Source organism: Stegostoma tigrinum, chromosome 25 (assembly GCF_030684315.1).
Source record: "Stegostoma tigrinum isolate sSteTig4 chromosome 25, sSteTig4.hap1, whole genome shotgun sequence".
NCBI lineage: Eukaryota > Metazoa > Chordata > Chondrichthyes > Orectolobiformes > Stegostomatidae > Stegostoma > Stegostoma tigrinum.
The window spans coordinates 53,368,985-53,388,812 of NC_081378.1; the positions used below are offsets into that span (position 1 = coordinate 53,368,985).

Sequence of the window (19,828 nt, forward strand, 5' to 3'; positions counted from 1 at the left end):
CCAGGCCAGTATATCCTTCCTAAAGTATGGCCTGCTCACAGTGCACCCAAGTGGGGCCTGTCCAGAGTTTTATATCACTGCAGTGTAACCTCTGCAGTCTTGAGCTCCAGTTGTCCTTACATTGTCACTGTTTTGTATGCCCACTCTTTACACTCTACTTGCATTGATTCTTCTCCTGCAATTGGTCAATGGTGAAAAATAACGCTCGGCCTCTTGGATGCACTGAATCATATTATGTCAAGTGAATACGTCTGGAAAAGAAACAGAAGTAAATTGAGTTAAATTTCCCATATGTGTCTGGCTCAGTGGAAGCAAAAAAGACTGAGATTGTGAAGGACAAACTCATGTTGCTGTGGATCAGTATCATCCTCAATTTTGTCTTAAGATGTGTACATTGTTGACAAATCTAGCATTTGTAACTCATCCTTAGAGTCAACGCCATTTGCACCATAGTTTTGAGAAATAATTGCATCCCTGTCATTCTTGATCTTTTTCATACACTGACATACACAAGCATCAAATTACTCTTCTCCATTGCTGCTGAACATCTATTTAGAATACAGAACGTAGAAGAGTACAGCAAAATTCAGGCCCTTCGGCTCACGATGTTGTGCCAATCTTTTACCCGAAACCTAAGGTCTATCTAACCTCCACTGCTACCATATACTATCGTCCATGTGCCTATCTAATAGCTGCTTAAATGCCCCTAATGAGGCCGACTCTACTACCCTCTCCGGCAATTCATTGCATGCCCCTACCACTCTGAGTAAAGAACCCACCTCTGACGTCTCCCCGATATCTACCTCCTTTCACTTTAAAACTATGACCCCTCGTAAAAGCTACTTCCACCCTACGAAAAAGTCTCTGGCTCTCTACTTTATCTATGCGTCTGATCACTTTGTACACCTATATCAAGTCACCTCTCATCTTTTGTCGTTCTAGAGAGAAAAATCCTAGCTCTTTCAACCTTTCCTTGTAAGACCTTCCCTCCATTCCAGGCAACATCCTGGTAAATCTCCTCTGCACCTTTTCTAACGCTTCCACACCTTTTCTGTAACGAGGTGACCAGAACTGGCACAATACTCCAGATGTGGCTGAAACAGGCTTTTGATGCAAATATATAATGGTGCTCTTGTGATGCAGTGGTAGTGGACCAGCAGGCCTGAATTCAAATCCCACCTGCTCCAGGCATGTGCCATAACATGTCTGAGCAGGTTGATTAAAAATATTTACCATGGTATTAAATGAAACTGCAACATCCTCCAGTTAGTCAGCTTTGTGAATGAAGTAAAATTTGGTTTGGTTTAGCAGTGGAAGCAGGCAAATTACTTTTTATAAGCAGACAGAAGAAGGAATAAACCTGTTGCTTGGGATCTTGATGATTACCTTTGAACTGTTCAATAATGTGTAGAGCTGGAGGAACACAGCAGGTCAAATAGCATCAGAGGACCAGGAGAGTCAGCGTTTCAGGCCTAGATCCTTTGTCAGGGCTGCCAGTCCTGCTGTGTTCCTCCAGCTCCACACTGTAATGACTCTGACGCCAATATCTGCAATGCTGGCTTTCTCTGACTGTTCGGTAATGGACTGAAATGCTATTCATGTATTAATGGTTCTGTTCTAGGGGTATTGTCCTTCAAGCAGAAGGCAAGCAGGAGTATGAAGAGGTATTGAAATAATTATACTGAGAAATTTTTCTTTACTTTGTTAATTTTCTGTAAGAATTTTGACATAACTTCTTTGTTTCTGTTTCTAACTTTCAGTGGATTTGCACCATTAATAACATTTCCAGGCAGATCTACCTGACTGACAACCCTGAGGTAACTTCTGTTATTGTTACGTTGATGTTGCTATATTTTTGGTTAAAATTTCAGTTTGTCCAAGTTGTTTTATCAACATTCTATTCTCTTTTGTACTAGGCTATTGCAATCAGGCTGAACCAGACAGCAGTGGAAGCAGTAACACCTATGTCCACATTTCAGAAAAAACATGAAAGTCTACGCCCCGAGATGTAAGATCTGAAGTGCAATGATTTGTTTTGGAACTAATTGTTTGTGATAATGCACTGTTACCTTCTACAGCCAAATACAATGCCATGCTCATTCAAATCTCCACATCAGCATTATTAGTTAGAATTAATTATTTGGTGCATTTCTGGAGATAACATTAAAATTTCTTTATGCACTGTAAGATTTTACAAGCTACGTGAAACAGCATTTACAAGCCAAGGTTAGCAATCTTTTCCCTCAGAAAAAAAACTTGTATGGCAGGGATTTGAAGAGCTACGCTTGGTTGTAAATTGTGAACTATGCATATTATTTCAGATGTCTTGTAACAGGTTGAAAAATTGTTTTATTTGGCATATATTTGTTATCACAGATCCTCAGCACATCCAATTGTCATAAAAATCAATTTCACACATTTGTTTAATTCATGTATATTTTGTTTGTATATTCCCCTATGGGGCAGCGTTGTTGTTGAGTTAGCGCTGCCACTTCACAATTCCAGCCTTGAGTGACTGTTGGTATGGAGTTTGCACATTATCCCTGTGTCTGCTTTGGTTTCCTGTAGGTACTCTGGTTTCCTCTGGGTACTCTGGTTTCCTCCCACAGTCCAAAAATATACAGGTTAGGTGGCTTGTCCATGCTAAATTTCCCTGTAGTGTCCGGGGATGTGCAGATTATGTTGTTTAGCCATTGGGAAAAACTCTATGGAGGATTGTGGAGGTGGGATGGGGGTGGGGTGGGGTGGCGGGTCTGGATGGATTTTCTTCAGAGGGCCATTGCAGACTCGATGGACCTAAATAAACTCTTCTGCACTGTAGGAATTGTATGGTTGTATGGATTCTCAGAATCTTGTATACAAATCTTTATTAGATTAATTTCAAAATCATGTATTTACAGAATAGATAAATTGAGGTTGAGATATTTTAGTTGGTTGCCTGTAAGGGGGAAAAATTATGCCATTAACTCGCATCCACTGTTCTTATTGGGCAGATTCTGTTTATTGCCTACTCAAAATTTTCTTCCATGGTTTATGTTACTCCTCTGTGTGTCTGATGTAGCTCTATTGAGCTATTTAGGAAAGTTAATTTGGACTGGCAGCTCTTGTTGATCTCTTCCTCTGTAGGCTAATCACAGTCAAACAGATATATTAGGTTGAACATAGTATGGCAGTGAGCATGCATGTTATTTACTGACCCATCAAACTAGCATTTTATTTGAATACACAATGGTTATTCCGAGTTTTCACTTTTTGTGCTTAAACATCTCTCAGCTATGGTGCTGTCAGTACTGCTGCAGAACAACCAGGAAATTCTCTTCCGGCATTCTGTCTGCTGCCTCAAACAAATTTTGCTGGACGTAGCTGAGAACGCTGACATTTCTTCCAAGTTTAACGGAGTACTGTGATTCCTTTTGCCAAGTGAAGTGCTGTATTTTCGCAGGTTGTTCACTGTTGCTTTATGTACTTCACAGAGCTGAACGTGGATCTAAAGAAGCTGTGAGCAATGAGCAGTGTTTGACAGATGCCCCAGAATCTGCAGATCAACTAGTAGTCCCTGGAACCCCGATTCAGTTTGACCTCTGTTCAACAAGTGAGGATTTTGATTACAACAAATCTGTCAGCAGGTTTGTATATACAATAACTTCAAATAAATTCAAACCACTTTATGAATCCCAGAAAATATATCTGTGTATTTTAATTAGTTAAATATCTTTCAGACGTGTAAACCCGTTTGGAGAATCAGACCATGACAAAGCTGCAGCTTCGGAGGGTAAGCAATCCTTTGGATTTAAAGATATTTATTTGTATCAGTGAATAATTCCACAAAAGATACATTTATTTTTGTAAGTATAGAAACAGTAAACTGTTAATGAAGGAAAGAATCTGGCCAATTAAGAGATCAAAAATGCAATTTAGTGTGGAGATGCTACATGTTAGCATGTTGATGATCTCTTTGTCTTGCTTTTCACAAAAGACAGGATGAAACAGATATGGTAGTTGAGGAGCATGTGATCTTAGATGGAATAAGTATTATGAGAGAGCAAATATTAATGATTGTCATCCATTAAAGTGGATAAATTGTATTTTCTTTGTTCATAGGATGTGGATTAGACTAACATTTATTGCCCAGCTCTAATTGCTGTGCAGTAGGTAGTGTTGAACTAGCTTCTTAAACACAGCAGTCCTCAGAATACCCCAACATGCTGTTACCGAGGGAGTTCTAGGATTTTGACCCAGTGACAGTGAAGGAACAGCAATGTAGTTCAAAGTCAGGATGGTCTGTGAGTTGAAGGGAAACTTGCAAGTGGTGGTGTTCCTGTGCATCTGCTGCCCTTGTCCTCCTCAGTGGTACTGGTCACAGGTTTGGAAGGTGCTGTTGAAGGAATCTTGGTGTGTAACTGCATGTAGATTGTACACACTGCTGCCACTGTGGTGAAGAGATTGAATGTTGAAGGTGGTAATGTTTTGCTAATCAAAGGGAGGAAGGAATAGAGTGAGTAATTCCAGACCAATCAACCTAAATTCAATGGTGGGCGAATTATGGAGAAAAATTTGAGTGGTTGATTCTCACTGGACAGACTAATCAATAGACAGTGTAGAGTTGTTAAGGGAAGTCACTTGATATGTTTTGAGTAAGTGACAAAGTTTATTGCTCAGGGTGTCATTTTTGATGTGATTTTAGCAAGGCTTTTAACACAGTCCCACATAGCAAACTGTTCAGAATATTTCAAGGTTGTGTGGTCCAAGGGAAAATGACAAATTGAATCTAATATTAGCAATATGATGGGAAACAAAGTCACAGTCAGTGGGTGTGTTTTGTGATTGGGAGGAAGTTTCAGTGGGATTCTTCATGGCTCAATATTAAAATTGTTGCAGTTTATGGTATATGTCAACAACGTACTTAAACGTGGAGGGCATAATCAAGAAATTTGCAAATGATACAAAAATTGGTCATGTATTGATGGCGAGGAAGAAGGCTGTAGATAACAGTGGACTGGTTAGATTGCTGGACAAGTGATTGTGATTCAGTCTGGAAATACGAGAATGAATGCATTTGGTGAGGAAAAACATCAAAAACAATATATGATTGTGAGAAATTACAACAATAAAGCAAATACATTAGTGATCAAGAGGTATTTGGCATTCATTAGTGGCTGATTCTCAATATTACAGCAATACAATTAGGCCAAATGAGCATTACTTAGACCACAGCTAGGTGTCCCATATAGTCTTTTTAGTCACGTTCGATGGAGATGTTATCTTACAAAAAGGATTGTAGAGTGTAGCATATAGAACAGTGCAGCACAGGAACAGGCCAGGTGGCTCACCATGTCCATTGCTGACCATGATGACATTATAAACTTGTCCTAACGACCTGCATGTGGTTGACGTACCCCTATTTGCTGCTTCTTCAAATGTTTGTCTAAATGCCTCTTAAACTTTTCTAACGTACCTGTTTCTACCACCTCCCTTGGCTGTGTTCCCAGCACCCACCAATTCTTTGTTTAGAAAAAAAAACTTAATCACACATCTCCGTTAAGTTGTTCCTCTCTTAAACATATGCTCCCTAGTATTTAACATTTCCACCATGAGGAAAAAAATGTCCTACTATCCACCATATCCACGCCTCACATAGTTTTATGTATATCTGTCAGATCATCCTCAGCTTCTGATGCTGTAACAAAAACAATCCAAGTTTGCCCAACCTCTCCTTATAGCTAATACAGTCCAAAACAGGCAACATCCTGATAAGGCAGCATCAGACCAGCAGGAAAGTCAGTGTTTCAGGATGGGGCCCTTCTTCAGTCATGATGAAGGGACCCGAGCTGAAACATTGAAATTCCTGCTCCTCTGATGCTGCCTGACCTGCTGTGTTCCTCCAGCTCCAGACTGTATTGACTGTGAGTCCAGCATCTGCAGTTCTTGCTATCTCCAACATCCTGTTAAAATTCTTTTGCACCTTTCCAAAGCCTTCACATCCTTTCTATAATGTCAGGAACAGAACCACGCACAACGCTCCAAATGTGGCCTTACGGAAGTTTTATGTAGGTGCGGTATGGCTAGTCAAAGTGAGAGGAGGTAAGTTTAAGGGAGATATGTGTGGAAAGTTCTTTACGCAGACGGTGGTGGGTGTCTGGAACGTGTTGCCCGCTGAGGTGTCTTTTAAGATGTATCTGGTCAGGCACATGGATGGTTAGGTAGCAAAGGGATACAGACCCTTAGAAAATAGATGACAGGTTTAGACAGAGGATCTCGATCGGCGCAGGCTTGGAGAGCCGAAGGGCCTGTTCCTGTGCTGTAATTCTCTTTGTTCTTTGTTCACCTTGTATGTTGAATGCCCTGACTGAAGGAAGCTACCATGCACTATGCCCTTTTTAAGTCATTTGTGTTACATTTTCAGGGAGCTACGGACTTACACCCCAAGATCCCTCTGTATTTCAGTGTTCCTAAGGGTCCTGCCATTTACAGTATATTTTCATCTTGCATTTGACTTCCCAAAAGGCATCACCTCACATTTGTCCAGATTATACTCCGTCTTCCATTTCACTGCCCAATTTTCCAACTAATCTGTGTTCTGCTGTACTCTTTGACAACCTTCCGCACTATTCACAACTCCACTCATTTTCATGTTGTCTGCAAATTTACTAATCAGGCCACCTATACTTTCATCCAAGTAATTATATGTATTCAAATTGACAGAGGCCCCAGCACTGTTCCTTGTGGAACATCACACGTCACACAGCTCCAGTCAGGAAAACATCCCTCCACAGCTACTGTGTCTTCTATGACCAAGACAATGTTGTATCCAGGAACAAAAAGTTGCTGGAAAAGCTCAGCAGGTCTGACAGCATCCATGAAGGATAAAACAGAGTTATCGTTCTGGGTCTGGTGACCCTTCCTCGAGAGGAAGAACTCAGTTCTGAGGAAGGGTCACCGGATCCAGAACGGTAACTCTGTCTTTTTCTTCACAGATGCTGTCAGACCTGCTGGACTTTGCCCAGCAACTTTGTTTTTGATGAAGGGTCTAGGCCCGAAACGTCAGCTTTTGTGCTCCTGAGATGCTGCTTGGCCTGCTGTGTTCATCCAGCCTCACGTTTTATTATCTTGGATTCTCCAGCATCTGCAGTTCCCATTATCTCTGATAGAACTTTGTTTTTGTTCCTGATTTACAGCATCTGCAGTTCTTTTGGTTTCAATTTTGTATTCAACTTATCAACTCACTGTGGATCCCATGTGACTTAACCAACTCATTGTGGATTCATAAAGATGTTGGCAGGCATGAAGAATTTTAGCTGTGCAGCAAGTTTGAATTGGCTGAAGTTGTTCTTTTTAAATGAAAATGCTAAGCTAGCTTTGGTAGCGGGCAACTGTTCTGTTAGCAAGGAGCTAAGTAATGAAATTATAGATTAATTGTAACTGGTGAAAGAATTTGCAAAAAGCTGACAAATAAGGATGAGAGATGTGGAGCTCACTGCCCAAAAAGTGCAAGACATAAAAACCTTTCATGTTTTAAATTTTAGAAAAAAAGCTTGGATATGCACTTGAATAATAGTAACTTGCAGACTAATGGTTGGAAGGTGAAATTAAGTGATATTACCTTTTCAGCCAGATAGGCCAAATGGTTTCTTCCTGTGCCATGTACTTTTCTGTTTATAAGTTTCATGTCACAATTAAACATTTAGAAAAGGAGAGAAACGAAAACAGAAACTGCTGGAGAAACTTAGCAGGGCTGGCAACATCTGTGGAAAGAAAACAAAGTTAATGTTTCAAGTCCACTAACCTCCTTCAGAACTTGTTTAACTGTACAAGACATTAGTGAGCCTGCACATGGAGTATTGCATATGATTTTGGTCCCCTCACTTGAGGAGAGATGGAAGTTCAGTAGATTGATTTAAGAAATGAGGGATTTGTCTTCTGAAGACAGATTGAACAGTTTAAAGATAACAAAGTGTGGAGCTGGATGAACACAGCAGACCAAGCAGCATCTTAGGAGCACAAAAGCTGACGTTGTGGGCCTATGAAGGGCCTAGGCCCGAAACGTCAGCTTTTGTGCTCCTAAGATGCTGCTTGCCCTGCTTCGTTCATCCAGCCCCACACTTTGTTATCTCGGATTCTGCAGCATCTAGAGTCCCCATTATCTTTGAACAGTTTAGACTTGCACTCTCTGAAATTTAGAAGTATGAGAAGAAATCTAATTGAGGTAGGTGAGATGCGAAAGGAGTTGACAAAGTTCACAAACGGTATTTCCTCTTGGGACAATTTAAAATGAGAAGTCATAGTTTTAGGAAAGGGGGTAGCAGATTTGAAGTGGTGATGAGGAGAAACTACTTCTCTCAAAGGGCCATGGATCTGTGGAATACAGAGACTGAGTAAATTTAAGGAGGGAATAGGTTTTTAATTAGTAAAGGGTCGAAGGCAATGGAAAGCAGGCAGGAAAGTGTTGTTGAGACCAATTTGGGGAGGTGATGGCTTAGTGGTATTATTGCTGGACTATTAATCCAGAGACCCAAGTAATGTTCTGGGGCCTGGGATTTGAATCCTGCCCATGACAGATATTGGAATTTGAATACAATAAAAGGAAGGTCTAAAGTCAAGAGTCTGATGATGATAATAAATCTGTTATTGATTGTTGGAAAAACCTATTGAGTTCCCTAATGTCCTTTAAGAAAGGAAACCGTATCCTTACCTGGTCTGGCCTACATGTGACTCCAGACCCATAGCAATGTGGTAGACTCTTAACTGCCCACTATGCAATGAGGGATGGCCAATAAACACCCTCATCTTGGGGGGGTAAAAAAAAATCAAAAAGATGAGATCAGCTGTGATTATATTAAACATGATCAGGCTCAAGGGGCTGAATTGCCTATTCCTCTCCTTGTTCTTAAATTCTTATGTATGTTCATAGGATCCTATAGGGAAGAGTGATCGTTACGTGCTAAAAGTTCAAATTGAGTTTGAGGTCAAAAACCTGAGCCCCACACTAGTGTTCTAATGTTAAGCTAAGACAAATAAGGACAGATTTGGTCCTAATGGACTGAGCAGAAAGACTTTTTGTATGACAAATGATGAACTGTGTTATACAATTAAAGATATATTCAATTCCTCCAAACTAAAATATATTGCAGAGAAGAAAGATTGTAAAATTGCTATCAATTGTTCATGGCTAAGCAAGGAAATTAAAGACAAAGGCAAAAACTAAGGCATACAATATTGCAAAGTTAAGCGTTTGGCTGGAGGGTTGGGAAACTTCTAAAGATCAACAAAGGGTTACTAAAAATGTAACAAAAGCAACAAAGGTAAATTATGAAAGCAAACCAGCACAGAATTTAAAAGCAGCAGAAACTTCTATGAGAAAAAGAAAAGAGTATCTAAAGGGAATGTTGGTCCCTTAGGGGATGAGACTGGAGAGCTAGTAATGGGGAACACAAATGGCGGAAACACTAAGTCAATATTTGTCTCAGTTTTCACAGTGGAAGACACTGAAATCATCCAGATAGTAACATAATGTTGAGGTTAAAGAAAAGGAGGAACTTAAAGCAACTGCCATCACTGCAGAAAATGCATTGAGTAAACTATTGGGATGAAAGATACACAAGTCCCAGGGTTTGATGGCCTACATCCTAGGGTCTTAAAGGAAATGGCAGCAGAGATAGTGGCTGCATTGATCATAATACTCCAAAATTCCCTAGTTTCTGGAAAGGTTCCGATGGTTTAGAAATATATTCCTGTTTTCGAGCATTTGGCCCATATCCCTGTAAACTCTTCCTATTCACATACTCAACCAGATGCCTTTTAAATATAATTGTACTAGCCTCTACTATTTCCTCTGGCAGCTCATTCCATACATGCAACATCCCCTGCAAGAAAAGATTATGCCTTAGCTCCCTTTTAAATCTTCCCTTCTCAGTTGTTTCTGTGGCTAAAGATGATGATTCCAGAATGATATTTTGCCTCCCTGGTGCCAGGATCAAGGAGGTCACAGTGTGGCTACAGGACATATTTCTGGGAGAGGTTTGGGAGAGCCCAAGGTAGTGGTCCATGCTAGTACCAGTGACTTCGGTAGGAAGGAGGATGTGGTCCCACAATCAGAATTTAGGGAACTAGGTAGAAAGTTAGCAAGGAAGACTTCAAATGTAAGTCTCTGGCTTACTCGCAGAGCCACGTCCATGTGAATATAGAAGTAGATAGGTAGAACAAAGAACAAAGAAAATTACAGCACAGGAACAGGCCCTTCGGCTCTCCAAGCCTGCACCGACATGCTGTCCATCACAACTAAATTCTCCTGACCCTTTAGGGAACCATAACCCTCTATTCCCATCCTATTATGTATTTGTCAAGACACCCTTCAAAAGTCGCTCTGGTATCTGCTTCCACTACCTTCCTCAGCAGTAGGTTCCAGGCACCTACCCACCTCTGTGTAAAAAAAAACTTGCCTCATACGCCGTCTTTAAACCTTGCCCCTCGTACCTTAAATCCATGGCCCCTGGTAACTGACTCTTCCACCCTGGGGCAAAAGCTTCTGACAATCCAATGTGTCCATGTCCTTCATAATATTGTAGACCTCTAACAGGTCACCCCAGGTCTTGTAATTAGGCCAGAGAGCAGTTTAAAGCTTTACAGTTATTACTAAACTATTAATCACAGATTTTTGTCAAATTCCACGTACCATGGCAGGATTTGAACCCAGGTCCTCAAAACATTACTAAGCTCACCTGGTGAGTCATCCAGCAACAATATCACTAGGCCATCACCCCCATTGCAGAACTTCCATTCCCTGACCAGGAATCAAACCCAGGCTGCAGCAGTGAAAGTGCCGAATCCTAACCACTAGACCAGCAAGAAAAGGTATATGAATGCATGGAGTACAGTAAATAAGGTTGGGGACTTATAGCCACACAATTTGGAAATGTGATATTCTGTTGACAACAGACACATGGCTAACTAAAGGGCAAGACTGGGTGTTAAATATTCCTGAGTACAAGAAGTTCAGACAAATTACAATTGGAAGTAAAGGAGAGCTGGCAATATTAGTTAAAGCAAGCATTGCATTTCCACAGAAAAATGTTTTCCAGGGTGTTTGAAGATAGAATCAAATTGGCTGGGGCTAAGTAACAAATGTACTGCAACTACATTGTTCAGTGTAGTCAATAGACTAGCAACTAGTCAGAAGGAAGCAAAAGGACAAATCAGCAGGGAAATTACAGAGAAACATTGTAGAATACTTCTAATGAGAGACTTTGATTACCCAAATATGAACTGGAATACTAGTAACATAATAGAACATTACAGCACAGTACAGGCCCTTCGGCCCTCAATGTTGTGTCAACCTGCCATTCCAATCTGAAGCTCATCTAACCTACACTATTCCACGTACGTCCATATGCTTGTCCAATGACGACTTAAATGTACCTAAAGTTGGCGAATCTACTACCATTGTAGGCAAAGCATTCCGTACCCTTACTACTCTCTGAGTAAAGAAACTACCTCTGACATCTGTCCTATACCTTTCACCCCTCAATTTAAAGCTATGCCCCCTCGTGCTCGCCGTCACCATCCTTGGAAAAAGGCTCTCCCTATCCACCCTATCTAACCCTCTGATTATTTTATATGTCTCAATGAAGCCACCTCTCAACCTTCTTCTCTCTAACGAAAACAGCCTCAAGTCCCTCAGCCTTTCCTCATAAGACCTTCCCTCCATACCAGGCAACTTCCTAGTAAATCTCCTCTGCACCCTTTCCAAAGCTTCCACATCCTTCTTATAATGCGGTGACCAGAACTGTACACGATACTCTAAGTGCAGCCGCACCAGAGTTTTGTACAGCTGCAGCATAACCTCTTGGTTCCAGAACTCGATCCCTCTTTTTAATAAAAGCTAAAACACTATGCCTTCTTAACAGCCCCTGTCAACCTGGGTGGCAACTTTCAAGGATCTATGTACATGGACACCAAGATCTCTCCGCTCACCTACACTACCAAGAATCTTACCATTAGCCCAGTACTTTGCATTCCGGTTACTCCTACCAAAGTGCATCACCTCACACTTGTCCACATTAAACTCCATTTGCCACCTCTGAGCCCAGCTCTGCAGCTTATCTATGTCTCTCTGTAACCTACAACACCCTTTGTCATTATCCACAACTCCACCGACCTTAGTGTCGTCTGCAAATTTACTAACCCATCCTTCTATGCCCTCATCCAGGTCGTTTATAAAAATGACAAACAACAGTGGACCCAACACTGACCCTTGCAGTATACCACTAGTAACTGGACTCTAGGATGAACATTTCCCATCAACCACCACCCTCTGTCTTCTTTCAGCAAGCCAATTTCTGATCCAAACTGCTATACCTCCCACAATCCCATTCCTCCGCATTTTGTACAATAGCCTACTGTGGGGAACCTTATCGAACGCCGTGCTAAAATCCATATACACCACATCAACCGGTTTACTCTCATCTACCTGTTTGGCCACCTTCTAAAGCACACAGTAAGGCTTGTGAGGCAGACCTACCCTTCACAAAACCGTGCTGACTATCCCTAATCAAATTATTCTTTTCTAGATGATTATAAATCCTATCTCTTATAACCTTTTCCAACACTTTACCAACAACTGAGGTAAGGCTCACTGGTCTATAATTACCAGGGTTGTCTCTACTCCCCTTCTTGAACAGGGGAACCACATTTGCTATCCTCCAGTCTTCTGGCACTATTCCTGTAGACAATGACGAGTTAAAGATCAATGCCAAAGGCTCGGCAGTCTCCTCCCTGGCTTCCCAGAGGATCCAAGGATAAATCCCATCCGGCCCAGGGGACTTATCTATCTACACACTCTGTAGGATTTCTAATACCTCTTCCTTGTGAACCTCAATCCCACCTAGTCTAGTAGCCTTTATCTCAGTATTCTCCTTGACAATATTGTCATTTTCTAGAGTGAATACTGTTGAAAAATATTCATTTAGTGCTTCCCCTATCTCCTCTGACTCCAGACAGAACCTCCCACTACTATCCTTGATTGGCCCTAATCTTACTCTCGTCATTCTTTTATTCCTTAAATACCTATGGGAAGCCTTAGGGTTTACCCTGATCCTACCCGCCAACAACTTCTCATGTCTCCTCCTGGCTCTTCTGAGCTCTCTCTTTAGGTCTTTCCTGGCTACCTTGTAACCCTCAAGCACCCTAATTGAGCCTTCACATCTCATCCTAACATAAGCCTCCTTCCTCCTCTTGACCAGAGATTCCACCTCCTTCACTAACCACGGCTCCTGCGCTCTACAGCTTCCTCCCTGCCTGACAGGTCCATACTTATCTGGGACACACAGGAGCTTTTCCTTGAATAAGCTCCACATTTCTAATGTGCCCATCCCCTGCAGTTTCCTTCCCCATCCTATGCTCCCTAAATCTTGCCTAATCTCATCGTAATTGTCTTTCCCCCAGCTGTAACTCTTGCCCAGTGGTATACACCTATCCCTTTCCATCACTAAAGTAAACATAACAGAATTGTGATCACTATCACCAAAGTGCTCACCTACTTCCAAATCTAACACCTGGCCGGGCTCATTACCCTGTACCAAATCTAATGTGGCTTCGCCCCTTATTGACCTATCTACATACTGTGTCAGAAAGCCCTCCTGCACACACTGGACAAAAACTGACCCATCTATAGCACTCGAACTATGGTGCTCCCTGTCAATATTTGGAAAGTTGAAGTCCCCCATGACAACTACCCTGTCTCTCTCGCTCCTATCGAGAATCGTCTTTGCTATCCTTTCCTCTACATCTCTGGAACTGTTCGGAGGCCTATAGATAACTTCCAACAGGGTGACCTCTCCTTTCCTGTTTCTGCCCTCAGCCCATACTACCTCAGTTGACGAGTCCCCAAACATCCTTTCTGCAACTGTAATACTGTCCTTGACCAACAATGCCACCTCCCCCTCTTTTACCATCTTCTCTGTTCTTACTGAAACATATAAATCCCGGAACCTGCAACAATAAGGGGCAGCAGTTGTGTTCTGGAGAATTTCCTGCGGCAGTATGTGTCCAGTCTAAGAAGAATTAATGCACTGTCAGGCATGATTCTTGAAAATGAGGTGTGTCAAGCGGATCATTCCTGGGAATGTGACATTTTGACTCACTTAGTAACTTGTACTGACTTTCCTGAAAGAGCTTCTAAGAATGATCTCAGACCTATAACTAATACTTGGAAACATAGCACCAATCATAAGGAAGAAGATACTTCACTGGAAGGGTAGAGTTTCGCATAAGCTGGGAAGCCTGCTGGATCATGTTTTACTAACTTAATTGAATTTTTTGAAGAAGCAATGAAGAAGATTGATGAGGGAAGATTAGTGGATGTGATCTAAATGGACTTCAGTAAGGCGTTTGACAAGGTTCCTCATGGTAGACTTGTTAGTGAGGTTTGATCACATGGAATACAAGGAGAACTGGCCATCTGGATACAGAACTGGCTCCAAGGTAGAAGACAGGTTGCTGGTGACGGGTCGCTTTTCAGACTGGAGGCCTGAGACCACCAGTATGCCATAAGGTTTGGCACTGGGTCCGCTGCATTTTGTTATTTATGTAAATGATTTGGAAGTGAATGTAGGAAGTATTGTTAGTAAGTTCGCAAATGGCACCAAAATTAGTGGTGTAGTGGACAGCCAAGAAGGTTACCCCAGAGTACAACAGGATCTTGATCAGATGGTCCAATGGGCTGAGAAGTGACAGATGGAGTTAACTTAGATAAATGTGAGGTCCTACATTTTGGAAAAGCAAATCAGGGAAGGACTTATATTCTTAAGGGTAAGGTCCTGGGGACTGTTGCTGAACGAAGACACTTTGGAGTGTAGGTTCATAGTTTGTTCAAAGTGAAATTGCAGGTAGACAAGATAGCGAAGGTGGTGTTTGGTATGCTTGCCTTTATTGGTCTGTGCATTGAGTATAGGAGCTGGGAGGTCATGTTGTGGCTGTACAGAACATTAATTTGCCACTTTTGGAGTATTGCGTACAATTCTGGTGTCCCTCCTATTGGAAAGATGTTGTGAAACTAGAAAGGGTTCAGCAAAGGTTTGCGAGGATGTTGCCAGGGTTGGAGGGTTTGGAGTAAGGCTGAATAGTCTGGGGCTATTTTTCCTGGAGCATCGGGAGCTGAGGGTGCCCCTTATAGAAGTTTATTAAACCATGAAGGGCATGGATAGGGTAAATAGCCAAGGTCTCTTCCCAGGGTAGAGGAGCTCAAAACTAGAGGATGTAGGTTTAAAGTGAGAGGGGAAAGGTTTAAAAATGACCTGAGTGGCAACTTTTTCACACAGAGGGTAGTGCGTGTAGGGAATGAGCTGCCAGAGAAGGTGGTGAAGATTGGTATGATTACAGCATTTAAAAGGCATCTGGATGGATATATGAATGAAGGGGGTTGAGAGGGATATGGGCCAAATGCTGGTAAATGGTTCCAGATTTATACAGGATATCTGGTCCACATGGATGAGTTGGATCAAAGGGTCTGTATCTACACTGTATACCTCTATGACTTTAGAATCCGAGTGCCTTAAAGTAATATTTAGTGGGCTACTCTGCTATTTTACTGACAGTGAGGCCAGTAACGCTGTTCTGAGGTCAGATGGACTTCACTTTGGAACAGTGAATTGTAGTACAGATCATTGAAGGAAGTAACTCTGGGGAGCCCATACTCAAATGGGTAACAAATTGTTTCTCAGGTTTAATGGTGTATTTTTGATTCAGTGTTGTAATCATAATTGTGAAGTCATTAATTTAAATTTCCTTCTAAATGCAAAGATGTACAGATGTTGTGGTATTCGATTGTTACTAAGTTTTATAACAGCAACATTCCAACACATGAACTGTGATTATATTATAGATTTGCTTCTCCACCAAGAGTTTACAGTGAGGTTTTTAGGCTCCATAGAAGCAAGAACCGACCAGAATGACGAGTTAATCTATGAGACAATGAGACAGGTGTTGGCTGCTCGAGCAATCCACAATGTCTTCCGTATGACAGAGTTTAAGATGATAGTCAGCTCCAGGGAGCTGAGGTAAGTAGGGCCCCTAATTACTAATGCCGTTATGATATTTTTCATTATAATTTTCACTTCTCAATCCAGGAATTTTCAGTTCCGTTACTTTCTATCACACTGGATATAACATGAGGATTATTTAATTGAACACTAGATTCAGCTTTCTTTTTAAGGATAACTGGAATACCAAAGGCCTGTAAGCAGACAACCCAACTCTGTTCTCATTTTTGGAGTGTTTATTGAGACTTCAAAAGTTAATTTACAAGCCAACATCTATGGTAGTTTCAATAAAATATTACATGCTTTCAGTATTTGGTCTTTTAGTATTTACTGACACTTTTTCAAACATTATACAAATTGTGTAATAAAGAAAAAGTTGGAAACTGAGGTTATGCAGTGATTAGAAACACTGCTGACCCTTCCTCAAGAGTTCTGAAGCTTCATGGAAAGTAGCCCAAGATATAAATTAATTTCTGATTAATAAGGCATATACAGTTTTATAGGACATACATTCCACTCTGGCAAGGAAACCTACAGCTAGTTGTAATGAATTGATCACAATTTCTGGGGATGCTGAAAAAGTCCCACATGCACACCAAAACCTGGGGCTGTGATGAAGAGGGAAGAGAGAGGCAGCATCTCTCCCATTATAATGAAAGTTCAGTGCAGCAATTTAACAGAGAAACATCCCTCTAGAATCACATTCAGCTCCATCACTTCAGTGATGCCCCACTCAATTGATGAAATTTTAGGGGTGTTTTAGGGAAGGTAAAATAAGTACTGTGATTATGGAGGAGGGCCAACTTAGGGCAAAAACAGGATGGGGAAAATCTTAGTCAGCTAACGTATATTTCAGTGAGTTTGGGTGTTTGTTATGGCAGGGGAATGGATGTAGGGTCACAAATGTGGCATCTCGCTCAGAGAGCAGGAACATTCTCCTCCCCACTCCCATTACTAGGTACTGGCTTGCAAGTATACAGCAACTTCCATAATTTCAGGATGTCCCAATGCGCTTTACAGACAAGTAGATACTTTTGTAGTGCAGTCACCTCTACTGTGCAATAGATATTTTGTGCACAGCAAGGTCCCAGAAACATGATTGGTATGATTACAGCATTTAAAAGGCATCTGGATGGATATATGAATGAAGGGGGTTGAGAGGGATATGGGCCAAATGTTGGTAAATGGTTCCAGATTTATACAGGATATCTGGTCCACATGGATGAGTTGGATCAAAGGGTCTGTATCTACACTGTATACCTCTATGACTTTAGAATCCGAGTGCCTTAAAGTAATATTTAGTGGGCTACTCTGCTATTTTACTGACAGTGAGGCCAGTAACGCTGTTCTGAGGTCAGATGGACATACCAATGTGAAACATGACCCAGTAGACTATTTTAGTGATGTTCGAGGAATAAATATTGATGAAGTATTCCCTGGCTTTTCAAGTAGTGCAATGGGATCTAATACATCCATTTAAATTGATGCTTTATGCATCATCATAACTTTTCATCCAAAATCTGGCACCTCCGACTGACTCATTGGAGAGTGTGCTACCAACAGAGAGTTGCTGACAGAAGTAATGGAGCCAGGTCATCAGTGAAGTGCTGCCATTTCTCAGCCATGTACTTTGACCTTTATTTATCGTTTCATGGAATGCATCCATCTCTGGCTGGGTCATCATTTACTTCCCATCTGTAATTGTGCTGGAGAAGCTGGTGGTGGGCTACCTCCTTGAATCATTGCAATTCAAATGGTGTAAGTACACCTACAATACTGTTAAGAAGGGAGTTAATGAATTTACAAGTCAGGATGATGTGTGTATGGAGGTAATGCTCCCATATATCTACTGCCCTTGTCCTTCTAGGTGGTAGAGGTTGCGGGCTTGGAAGGTGCTATTGAAGGAAGCTTGGTGAGTTGCTGCAGTGCTGTAAATGGTACATATTGCTGCCCTGTGTGGGAGGGATTCAATGTTGAAAATCGTGAATGAAGTCTCCGTTAAGCGAGGTAGAAAGACATTTAACAAAAAAAAGTGCAGGCTATTAATCTTGCCATCTGTCAGAGGAAAAATGCTGCAATCTTTTATTAGGGAGGATATAGCAAGGCACATGGTCACCATGGTTTTGTGAAAGAAAATTCATGTTGAACTACTTGCTGAAGTTGTTCTAGGAAGTCACAAGGGGAACCTATGGATACACTATACCTGGATTTCTTGAAAGCATTTGACAAGGTCCTTCAACAGAGTTTACAACACATGATAAGAGTTTATGATGTACTGCTTACCATATTAGAATTTTTTATGTCAAAGGGAACAGGGAGTTGGCATAAATGGGTCATTTTTGGATTAGCAGAATGAGAGAAGTAGGCTTCCATAGGGATCAGTTTTGGGGCCTTTAACAATTTACAATTTATAGAAATGATTTGAATGAAGAAACTCAATGTATGATGGTTACATTTACCATGATATATTGATAACCAGGAATGTCATTGTGAGAGTACATAGGTAGTCTGAAAACCTATAAATAGGTAAAGTGTGTGGATAGAAAATTGTCAGATGGAATATAATGTACACAAATGTGAACTTGCACACTTCAGGCAGAATAGAAAAGCAGCATATAATTTGAGTAGAGAATAATTGCAGAATTCTGAGGCTCCAAGGGATCTGGATGTCCTAGCACATGGATCACATCAAGTTAGTATGGAGCTGCTGCAACTGATTAGGAAGGCAACTAGAATGTTGTTTCTTGGAAGGAGACCAGATTATAATAGTAAAACAAATTGCTATAGTTGTATTGGGTATTGATACAATCCCATCTATAGTACTGCATACCGTCCTAGTTTCATAAGAACATAAGAACTAGGAGCAGGAGTAGGCTGTTTGGCCCTTCGAGCCCGCTCCACCATTCAGTAAGTTCATGGCCGATCTTTTTTTGGACTCAGATTCACTTACCTGCATTCTCACCATATCCCTCAATTCCTTATTAGAGCTATCTCTGCTCTGAAGAAAACAACCTGAGCCAATCCAGCCTCTCTTCTTAGCTAAAATGTTTCAACCAAGGTCACGTCCTTGTGAATCCTCGTTACAACACCCTCCTATGCAGTCATATCCTTCCCATAGTGTGGTGACCAGAACTTACACATTAGTCTAGCTGTGGAATAACCAAAGTGTTTTACAGCTCCAACATAACCTCCCTGGTTTTATAATCCACATCACAATTGAAAAAGGCAAGTGTCCCAGGTGTCAGCTTAACCATGCTATTAAACTGAGCTTTCTTATGTTCTGCCATTCATTGAGGATTTCCTCATCTTGTTATTTCTTTTGAAGTATATCACTGGAATTCTAATCAGTAAAGATTTTGAATTCCAAGTGCTTTTACCTTTTTTATCAGTCATCCATGTGGGATCTTTTCAAAGGCTTGCTGAAACCCAGATAAACTACATCAACTGCACTACCCTCAATTACATACCTGATTACCACCTCAAAATATATGCCTAACGAAGCATTTGTTAGGCATGACCGCCCTCTGACAAAACTATGTGATTATTCCTGATCAAACCTTGCCTCTTTCCTTAATCTCTCCTTCAGAATTTTCTCCAGTTATTCTCTTACCACTGATATGAGAATCACTGGCCTATTATTTAATGATTTATGGCTACCACCCTTCCTGAAAAGTAGAACTATGTTAATTGTCCTCCAGTTCCTTGATGCCTGTCCCTTGGTCAGGGAGGCATTAAAAATTTGGGTTGTAGCCCTTGTAATTTCCTCCCTTGCCTCTCGCAGTAACCTGGATACAATT

At 41.2% G+C, this 19,828-nt stretch overlaps 1 protein-coding gene across 2 annotated transcripts in view; it reads left to right on the top strand.

The window, feature by feature from the left end:
- The window catches only part of appl2 (adaptor protein, phosphotyrosine interaction, PH domain and leucine zipper containing 2), a 113,117-nt gene that overhangs the window by 77,547 nt on the left and 15,742 nt on the right, over window positions 1-19,828 (top strand). For both annotated transcript variants that reach the window (XM_048554506.2, XM_048554507.2), the window contains 6 exons: window positions 1,622-1,664; window positions 1,761-1,817; window positions 1,917-2,008; window positions 3,474-3,626; window positions 3,720-3,772; window positions 15,875-16,049. In XM_048554506.2, the coding sequence (XP_048410463.1) occupies window positions 1,622-1,664; window positions 1,761-1,817; window positions 1,917-2,008; window positions 3,474-3,626; window positions 3,720-3,772; window positions 15,875-16,049 (573 nt within the window). The remainder of the gene's footprint in view (window positions 1-1,621; window positions 1,665-1,760; window positions 1,818-1,916; window positions 2,009-3,473; window positions 3,627-3,719; window positions 3,773-15,874; window positions 16,050-19,828) is intronic.